At 46.2% G+C, this 10,808-nt stretch overlaps 1 protein-coding gene across 1 annotated transcript; it reads left to right on the top strand.

Annotated features, from left to right (window-relative positions):
- Positions 1-9,592: 9,592 nt before the first annotated feature.
- Positions 9,593-10,549, top strand: LOC123348409 (olfactory receptor 14I1-like). Its single transcript, XM_044985931.1, has one exon. The coding sequence runs from the start codon at positions 9,593-9,595 to the stop codon at positions 10,547-10,549; it is 957 nt and encodes a 318-aa protein (XP_044841866.1).
- Positions 10,550-10,808: the final 259 nt, after the last annotated feature.

Below are 10,808 nucleotides of genomic sequence, written 5' to 3'. Positions count from 1 at the left end.
GTAGACCCCAAATTCATCAACCCAGAGGCCCAAGTGATGATTCAACCATTCATGTCAAAATCTTTAAACTTGCCTACAGCTGAGTTGCCTGTCCAGTACAAGGGCTGGTCAGGAATGTGGACTTTTGCAGCCTATGATGATTAACCCATTCCCGTGCTGCTGGGGGAAGATTTGGTCAAAAATGTGAAGCTAGCCAAGAGGGTGGGAATGGTCACCAGCAGCCAGGCTAAGCAAGCCTTCACACCTATGCCTGTTCCTGAGCCTTCCACCATGGCCCCGTCTGTGTTACCAGAGACCCAGACAGAGGTGGTGGAACTGGATTCCCTGCCATCAACTGCAGTAGTGGATCCAGTCCCAGAGACTCAGCAAAAGCCAGTCCCAGAACCGGAACTGTCGAAGCAGCCAGCACCAGAACCATTGCCAGCACTGAGTCCAGTGCTTGCAAACCCATCTACAATTTCAACACCAGAGGGCACCACCGATCCTGCACTGGCAGCAGCAGCAGATAACCCTACACAAGAGGCTCAGCCAGAGCCTGAAATACCACATAGTGCAGCAGCGGAGAGCGGTTCACCATCAACAGAAACAGCCCCATCACCTGCATCGCTTCCAGAGGGACCAACCTCAGGTCCACAATCCAGTGAGGCACTGATGTCTCCAGCATCAAGGGAACAGTTCTAGGCTGAGCAGGAAGCAGATGACAGCCTCCAGGGAGCTTGGATGGCGGCATGGAGCAACCCACCGCCTCTCAGCTCTTCTAACCAATCCTGGTTTGTTGTAGAACAAGGACTTTTATACAAGAAAACTCTTTCTGGTGGACACCAGGAAGACTGGCATCCTCAGAGACATTTGGTAGTTCCAACTAAGTACGGGGTAAAGCTCTTGAGCTTAGCCCGCGATCATCCTAGTGGCCATGCTGGGGTGAACAGGACCAAAGACTGTTTGGGGAGGTCATTCCACTGGGAGGGAATGAGCAAGGATGTTTCTACTTATGTCCGGTCTTGTGAGGTGTGCCAATGAGTGGGAAAGCCCCAAGACCAGGTCAAAGCCCCTCTCCAGCCATTCCCCATATGTGAGGACCCATTTCAGTGAGTAACTGTGGATATTCTGGGTCCTTTCCCAAAGAAGACACACAGAGGAAAGCAGTACATACTGACTTTCATGGATTTTGCTACCCAATGGCTGGAAGCAGTAGCGCTAAGAAACACCAGGGCTAAAAGTGTGTGCCAGGCACTAACAGACATTTTTGCCAGGGTAGGTTGGCCCTCTGACATCCTTACAGATTCATGAACTAATTTCCTGGCAGACACCATGAAAAGCCTGTGGGAAGATCGTGGGGTGACCCACTTGGTTGCCACCCCTTATCACCATCAAACAAATGACCTGGTGGAAAAGTTTAATGGAACTTTGGGGGCCATGATACGTAAATTCATAAATGAGCACTCCAGTGATTGGGACCTAGTGTTGCAGCAGTTGCTCTTTCCAGTTTAGGGTTTTCACCATGTGAACTTGTATATGGCCATGAAGTTAAGGGGCCATTACAGTTGGTGAAGAAGCAATGGGAGGGTTCTACACCTTCTCTAGGAACTAACATTCTGGACTTTGTAAAAAACCTACAAAACACCCTCTGAGACTCTTTAGCCGTTGCTGGAGAAAACCTAAAAGAGGCTCAAGAAGAGCAAAAATCTTGGTATGATAAACATGCCAGATAGCGTTCCTTCAAAGTAGGGGACCAGGTTATGGTCTTGAGGGCGCTCCAGGCCTGTAAGATGGAAGCATCTTGGGAAGGGCCATTCACGGTCCAAGAGTGCCTGGGAGCTGTTAACTATCTCATAGCATCCCCCATCTCAAACCTAAAGCCTAAAGTGTACCATGTTAATTCTCTAAAGCCCTTTTATTCCAGAGAATTAAAGGTTTCTCAGTTTACAGCCCAGGAAGGAGATGACACTGAGTGGCCTAAAGGTGTCTACTACAAAGGAAAAAGTGACAGTGGCGTGAAAGAGGTGAACCTCTGCATGACCCTTGGGCGTATGCAGTGACAGCAAATCAAGGACCTGTTCACTAGCTTCACGCCGATGTTCTCAGCCTCCCCAGGACAGACCAAACGGGCATACCACTCCATTGACACAGGTAATGCTCACCCAATTAGAGTCCATCCCTACCGGGTGTCTCCTCATGCTCAAACTGCTGTAGAATGGGAAATCAAGGATATGCTACAGATGGGTATAATCCACCCCTCTGACAGTGCATGGGTATCTCCAGTGGTTCTAGTTCCCAAACCAGATGGGGAAATACGCTTTTACATGGACTACCATAAGCTAAATGCTGTAACTCGCCCAGACAACTATCCAATGCCACACACAGATGAGCTATTGGAGAAACTGGGATGTGCCCAGTTCATCTCTACCTTAGACTTAACCAAGGGGTACTGGCTGGTACTGCTAGATAAATCCACCAAGGAAAGGTCAGCCTTCATCACCCATGTCGGACTGTATGAATTTAATGTGCTCTCTTTCGGGCTGCAAAATGCACCCGCCACCTTCCAAAAACTTGTAGATGGTCTCCTACTGGGATTGGAAGAATCTGCCATAGCCTACCTTGAAGATGTGGCCATCTTTTCTGATTCATGGGCAGAACACCTGGAACATCTGCAAAAAGTCTTCAAGCGCATAAGGGAGGCAGGACTAACTGTTAAGGCGAAAAAGTGTCAAATATGCCTAAACAGAGTGACTTACCTTGGATACCAGGTGGGTGAAGGAGCTATCAACCCCCTAAAGGCCAAAGTGAATGCTATTCAAAAGTGGCTGGTCCTAAAGTCAAAGAAACAGGTCCAATCCTTCTTAGACTTGGCCGGATATTACAGGTGATTTGTACCACACTACAACCAAATCGCCACCCACTGACAGATCTAACCAAAAAGAAACAGCCAAATGCAGTTCAGTGGACTGATGAGTGTCAGAAGGCCTTTAACCAGCTTAAGGCGACACTCATGTCTGACCCTGTGCTAAGGGCCCCAGACTTTGACAAACCATTTCTAGTAACCACAGATGTGCCCAAGCATGGTGTGGGAACAGTTTTAATGCAGGAGGGACCAGATCAAGAATTCCATCCTGTCGTGTTTCTCAGCAAAAAAACTCTCTCAGAGGGAAAGCCACTGGTCAATCAGTGAAAAGGAATGTTATGCCATTGCATATGTGCTGGAGAAGCTGTGCCCATATGTTTGGGGACGGCATTTCCACCTGCAAACTGACCATGCTGCGCTGAAGTGGCTTCATACCTTCAAGGACAATAACCAAAAACTTCTTTGGTGGAGTTTATCTCTCCAAGATTTTTTTTTTAAATACAACACATTTCATGAGCGTCTAACAAAGTGGCTGATGCATTCTCCTGTGAAAATTTCCCAGAATCAACTGGTTAAAATCATCCTTGAAATGTGGAAAATATTGTTAGTTTTTACATAATCAGTAGTATATCTAAACGTTCATGTGTCTTATTAATTCTGTTTTCATCTAGGGCTCCAGGAAGAAATCACAGCCAGTTGGAGCAGACTGTCCAGCACTGTCTATGATTTGGAGGGCATGTCATAAACATACAGCTAAGGGTAACATAAAATCCCTCTTTACACTGTAAAGGGTTAATTCCTCTTTTACCTGTAAAGGGTTAAGAAGCTCAGATAACCTGGGTGGCACCCGAGCAAAAGGAGCAATAAGGAGAGAAGATATTTTCAAATCTGTGGAGGAAGGTTTTTTGTCTGTGTCTCCCAGAGTCAACAAGGAACCAGGGCAGGGAAAATACATCTACCTAAGCCATATCTAAGCTACGCATCTAATATTGCAGAAATAGTAAGTAATAGCAAAGAAATGTGTTAGGTTATCTTTTGTTTTAGCTTATGGATTTTCCCTGTGCTAAGAGAGAGGTTTATCCCTGTTTTTGTAACTTTAAAGTTTTGCCTAGAGGGGAAATTCTCTGTGTTTTTAAATCTTGTTATTGTGTAAAGTACTTGCCATCCTGATTTTACTGAGGTGATTCTTTTACCTTTTCTTTAATTAATTTTTTTCTTTTAAGAACCCAATTGATTTTTCATTGATCTTAAGATACAAGGGTTTGGGTCTGTGTTCACCTGTACCAGTTGGTGAGGATGTTATTCCCAAGCCTTCCCCAGGAAAGGAGGTGCAGGGCTTGGGGGAATATTTTGGGGGAATAGGACTACAAGTGATTCTTTCCCTGATTCTTTGTTTAAATCACTTGGTGGTGGCAGCATACTGTTCAAGACAAGGTGGAATTTGTGCCTTGAGAAAGTTTTTAACCTAAGCTGGTAAACATAAGCTTAGGGGGTCTTTCATGTGGGTCCCCACATCTGTACCCCAGAGTTCAGAGTGGGGAAGGATCCCTGACAGATGCTGTGTGGAATGTTTTTTGGGGAGAGAGCACATAGGGAGCAGCAACCCTGGAGTTCTCCAAGGACTGCAAAGCCTGGGGAGTCTAGGATTTTGAACCTGTAGTTCAACCAGGGTCTTGTAGATTTTGGGTTTTCTGCCTGAGAAGACCCTTTATGGCCTTTGGCATCTTCCTTTTCACGTCCTGCTAGTAGTTCTGGGCCTTTCTCCTGTCCACTTTTTCCTTCTCCATGCTGTCTGCCATGTCAGCCCTCCAGACCCTTTGCTCACTCTCTGATGCAGCACTGGTTTACAAGATCTTGATGATTATGTCCCCCTTCTTTCTCCTCCTCCTCCTCAGTGTCAGATATTCTGTGTGTATGGAGGGGGCCCATCTCAAGACCACAAAAGCAGCAACTTCTGATAAAAACACAGATATGCCACTGGATTTACAGTCACAGTGGAAAGGGAAAACTCTCTTTCCTTATTCCCATCAAAACTTTTTATAAGACATGCTTACTGGCTAGCCAGCTTTGGAGCACCTCTGCACAGCACTGCTCTCTATCCCCAGTCCTGGTGAGTAAGGCCCACTGGGTGAAGCAGGGGAAAGGAATATTGGTTGCATGAAACAATTCCAGCTCCTATTTCCATGGGTATGAGTACAAGGACGATGGCACGGAGCACTGGCACTATTTTCCATGGTGGGTGTTAATTTTAGCTGATATCTCATACCTGATGGTTACAAAGGAAGAGAGAACACAGCTGCTGCTAATGAGCCAAAGCCACCCAGGGCCATATGCGGCTAGCCTGTTTACTACAATGATACCAACTGAACTCACTGTGGAGTTGCATAAGAAAACATCCTACCAAGGGGAAAGAGATAAGGCCCGTTCCAAAAAATCTTCAGGAGAGGATTGCAGAGTATCTCTATAAAAGTTTCATTAAGATCTCTCAGGAGGATACAAAGGACATTCCTATGTACATAAACAAACAAGCTCTGCATGGCTCCCATGTCTAACCCAAGAGGGGAATGAAAAGCATGTCAGCTCTATCTCTGTCTGTTGTAATGCTACTAAGACACTGGAAGACTAGGTGCCAGATCATGCCACAGTCCCAGGGCCGCACTGAAAGCTGACACATCCAGAGCTGGAAACCAGTCTGGCTTGCCTGTGGATTAGTATAGTTAAAAGAGAGATTATTGTTATAGGAATGTGTTTAGTGTTTAAACTTTACAGAATGCTGGTAGGATGCTGCATATATTAATCCTGTATCCCATGGTATAAAGTGATTGCATTATAATTGTGCAACAATTTATAATTTTGTAATTGTGTAACAAACCAAACAGAAACAAAATAATTAGTTAAGGTAAAGTGTTCATTGTGCACACAAGATGGTCCACTGAAGGCAAATGAGTCATTGTGCAGCACCAAAGGACAGAGACTTTTTTGGTTACATTCCTCTCTCTCTACAGGAAGGAGAGGCCTGTGCATGAACTCATCCCTTCAGCCTGGATTCTGGGGTGAAGGGGATAAAAATCCCTAACAAGAAGAAACTGGGATTTTTATGCTAAGTGGACTCTGAGCAGAAAAGATTCCTAAACATTAGCAAGAGATCCCCATAGTGCTTGGCACGGGTCAGCCATAAAGGATATATAGAGCTGCCTATTATAGAAGTTTATATGACCCTTTAAAACCTAAAACTAATTTATTTGTGTGTGTGTGTTTCCTGTTTTAACCTTGTAAATAACTCATTTATTTTCTTAGTTAATAAATTGTACAGGATTGGCTACAGGCACTGTCTTTGGTTTGAGACCTGAGTACAACTGACTGGGAGTAACCTGACTATTGTTGTGATTTTAGGTGTAAAGTGACCTCATATCATATAGTCCATTTGCCTGTGTGGCAAGATAAACTGGAACGCCCAAGGGGACCGTATGTGACTCTTTGTTAAAGACTATTACAGAGCTTTAGGAGTTCACACAGCTGGTGTAAATTGACCGTAGCTCCATGGAAGTCAATGGGCCAGCTCCCCAGTTTTATGAGTTGTTATAGCTCCATTAGAGTCAATGTGGTCAGATACCCAGCTGGTGTAAATCAAGGTAACTCCATTGAAATCAAAGGTTCAGACCCCAAGCTTGTGTACATCAGCTGTAGCTCCTTTGAAATCAAAGGTCCAGCTGCCCAGTTCGCATAAAAAAGCCTAGCGACCCTGATAGTCAATGGAACTATAGCAATTTACATCAGCTCCGGACTTGGCCCTCAGTTTTAAGTGCTTGTCTCTGGCAGCTTCTTAGTGACCAACTTCAAACAGCCAGGGCAGCCTGAGCTGTGGGTTCCTCTAGTGACTGCATCTCAAGAGCTGCTGATGCAGTGCAGGAGAAAAACTTCCCTGTTCCCCCAGAGGTAATCATGTGGAGTTAATTAAGGAACAGGCTGCTCCAGGCCAGCTGGGGCTCTGATGCCACTGGGCTTTGAGCTATTGTAGGTCACATATTTGTGCTTTAAATATATATTTTATTCTGAAAATGCCTTGGGAAACTCTCTATGCATCAGCCCTGCCTTCTTTTTAGCCAAGGGTCCTTGCAAGGATGCTGCTGTTGTGTGAGATCCATGGCAGGTGCTGTTCCCCCCTGTGGAGATATGGTCAGATAGGGCATGGTGACCAGTGGGTTTGCTCCTGAGGTGAGATCAGAGCTGAGATCCCTGCCCTGGAGAGCAGGTTTTGTTATTTAGCCTCTGAGCAAGGACATCCTGGTCTGTGACACTGTTGGAAGCCTGCGCAAGCCAGGATCAGCTCTAGGGTTTGGAGGGGTGTCAGTCCCTCGTCCCATTTAGTCCTTTGCCTCTCAACCAAGCCTGCCCGAGGAGGGAAGCAGGAAGCACCTATCTATGGAATGGATCCCTGTCTGCTAGGAACTGCAGAGAGACCCAGCAACTCAGGAAATCCAGGAAAGGGACTGTGAAAGAGCTGGTGGATAATGTAGTGATGGGGGCATGATAGACTGATAGATAATGGCCAGTGATTGCTAGCGCTGGAGGATCAAATGCATCACAAGCTGGGAAAAATTCCACAGAGATCAACACAGTAAGTTTGCTCTTTCAATTAAATGAGTTAGGATATTATACAGCTCAAATTTAAGTAGATACATATGGAGTATTTTTGGAACTCTTTAAGACTTTTGCTATCAATTCAACCAAATACCTAGAGCTTGTCAGAATTTTTTTATCACAAAAAATGCAGACTTTTAATAGAAGTCCCCAAAATCCCAAATTTTTGTGTTTTGGCTGCTGAGAAACAAACATTTTAAAGCAAAAATGGCTGTAAATTGAAAATTTTCAGCGTGAATCTATTCCCCAGAAAGGGGTTCTTAGTTTTCCTTCTTCACCCTGGCAAAGGCCTTTAATCATAGAATCATAGATCAGGGTTGGAAGAGACCTCAGGAAGTCATCTAGTCCAATCCCCTGCTCACAGCAGGACCAACACCAAGTAAATCATCCCAGAGAAGTCTTTGTCAAGCCGGGTCTTGAAAACCTCTAATGATGCAGGTTCCACCACCTCCCTAGGGAACCCATTCCAGTGATTTATCACCCTCCTAGTGAAATAGTGTTTCCTAATATCCAAACTAGACCTCCTCCACTGCAACTTGAGACCATTGCTTCTTGTTCTGCCATGTGCCACCACTGAGAACAGCCTAGCTCCAGTCTCTTTGGAACCCTCCTTCAGGTAGTTGAAGGCTGCTATCAAATCCCCCCTCAATATTCTTTTCTGCAGACTAAACAAACCCAGTTCTCTCAGCCTTTCCTCGTAAGTCATGTGTCAATGTCTCTCCAATTTGTCCACATCCTTTCTGTAGTGGGGGGCCCAATTCTCCAGATATGGCCTCAGTAGTGCCAAATAGAGGAGAATAATCACTTTCCTCAATCTGCTGGCAATGCTCCTACTAATGCAGCCCAATATACCGTTAGCCTTCTTGGCAACAAGGGCACACTGCTGACTCATATCCAGCTTCTCATCCACTGTAATCTCCAGGTCCTTTTCTGCAGAACCACTGCTTAGTATAGGCACATCTATACTGCAACTGCGAGCACACTTCCCAGTTTAGGCAGACAGATACGCACTAGCTGTGCTCAAGCTAGGATGCTACAAATGGAGTAATCAGGGGTAGAAATGGTAGGGGCTTGGGTTAGCCACCAGAGCACAAACCCATTGTAGGGTGTGAAGGTACATACTCTAGGTCAGAGACATCAGAACACCTCCTGTTCTAGCAGTGTATTGATTGTACAACACTGCTGCCAGCTAAGCACAAATATAGTAAAGGAATGCACAGAACATGCACATAATAAAACACAGACCATCCATCCCTTAAGACAAAGGCAAGCTCCTGCTAGGGAGCAAGGTCTGGGGCTTGCTCCACTCTGGCACTATGGCCGGGGAGCTGAGTCTGCCGCAGCCCCACTCTGGTGCTCCAGCCGGGGGCCGCTCCAGCACTCCAGGCAGGGCACTGGATCAGGGGTCACACCACGTGGCTCGGCCCTGCTCTGGTACTCCGGCCGGGGTGCTGGGTGAGGAGCCACACCACGCGGCACCTGGAAGCCATGGCATGGTGCTGCTCCGGCTCCTACACACTCTGATGCCCACCCCCAGTGCTCCAATGGGAGCTGCAGGGGCGGTGCCTGGGATGGGGCAGTGTTCAGAGACACCTGGCCGTGCCTCTGCATAGGAACCGGGGAAGGGACATGCCACTGTTTCCGGGAGCCACTTGAGGTAAGTGCCACTTAGAGTCTGCACTCCTGAGCCTCTCCCCATGCCCCAACTCTGTGCACCAGCCCTAATCCCCCTCCCACTCTCCAAATCCCTCAGTTCCAGCCTGGAGCAACCTCCTGCACCCCAAACCTCACATCCCCAGCCCTACCCCAGAGCCTGCACCCCCAGCAGGAACCTCTAATGGTGTAAACTAATGCAACCCCATTGACTTTAAGGGAGCTATGCCACTTTCCATTCATGTGACAACCTCCTAATTAGTGCTCTGAATCTCTGTGGTGAGGGGCACTCACCATCCACAGTGAATGGAAGTGACACATTCTATGCTCCTTTGACATTCACATTATGAGATATTATAAAAAGGGAAGTCAGGGTCAATCCTCTGACACTCTAATCCTGCCCTAATGCCCTTCTCCTTCCCTCCACAGCCATCACCCAATTTACTGAGAAAGAAAATGTCCAACCGAACCACTGTAACTGAGTTCCTTCTTCTGGGATTCTCTGACATTTGGGAGCTGCAGATTTTGCACTTTGTTCTATTTCTAGTGGTTTACCTGGCAGCCCTGGTTGGTAATCTTCTCATCATCACTGTTGTAGCCCTTGACCACCACCTTCATACTCCCATGTACTTCTTCCTGATGAATTTGTCCATCCTAGACCTCGGCTCCATCTCTGTCACTGTCCCCAAATCCATGGCTAATTCCCTAAGCAACACCAGGTTGATTTCCTATTCTGGATGCATTGTCCAAGTCTTTCTCTTCATGTTCCTACTTTCATCAGATCTTGCCTTACTGACCATCATGGCGTACGACCGATACATCGCCATCTGCCAACCTCTGCACTATGAGAGAGTGATGAACAGGAGAGCTTGTGTCCAAATGGCTGCAAGTGCCTGGATGAGTGGTCTTCTCTACTCCGCACTACACACTGGGAACACATTTGCATTAAATTTTTGTGGAGACAATGTGGTGGACCAGTTCTTTTGTGAAATCCCTCAGTTACTCAAGCTCATCTGCTCTGACTCATACCTCAATGAATTTGGGGTTATTGCATTTGGTGCATGTGTAGCCCTAGGTTGCTTTGTTTTTGTAATTGCGTCGTATGTTCAGATCTTCAAAACAGTGCTGAGAATCCCCTCTGAGCAGGGCCGGCATAAAGCCTTCTCCACCTGCCTTCCTCACCTCATTGTCATTTCCATGTTTCTTTCCTTTTCCTCCTTTGCCTATCTGAAGCCCACCTCCAGCTCAAAAACAGGGTTGGATATCTTGGTGGCTGTTCTCTATTCCATGGTGCCTCCAGTGATGAATCCGATTATCTACAGCATGAGGAATAAGAAGATCAAAGATGCAATTAGGAAGCTGACTGGGTGGAGGTTATTCACCAATAATAAGAGTACTATCTGTCTCCCTTGACTGTGGTTTTATCCGACGTTTCTTTATAAATATAATCAACTGATGACAACACTGTTGCCATCGCGTGCAGTCTGTTTATGCAGTAGTAAAAATCCACACTTACTCGACTGAAGTCAATTGAATTCCACAAGAATGAAAAAATATCAGAATCTATCTATCTTAGGGATTTGTACTGCCACAGTCACCACACTATCCAAGCACTTTGAATATAAAATATGAAGCCATAGCTAAGCCCCTGATGGACTTCGTGGACGCTGTG

Source organism: Mauremys mutica, chromosome 13 (genome assembly GCF_020497125.1).
Source record: "Mauremys mutica isolate MM-2020 ecotype Southern chromosome 13, ASM2049712v1, whole genome shotgun sequence".
Taxonomy (NCBI): Eukaryota; Metazoa; Chordata; order Testudines; family Geoemydidae; genus Mauremys; species Mauremys mutica.
Note: the sequence above shows the minus strand (reverse complement) of the source record. Positions and strands in the feature narration are given on the sequence as shown.

What these genes read in the sequence shown, in the direction of transcription:
- LOC123348409 (XM_044985931.1), top strand. Translation starts at nt 9,593, where the DNA reads ATGTCCAACCGAACCACTGTAACTGAGTTCCTTCTTCTGGGATTCTCT.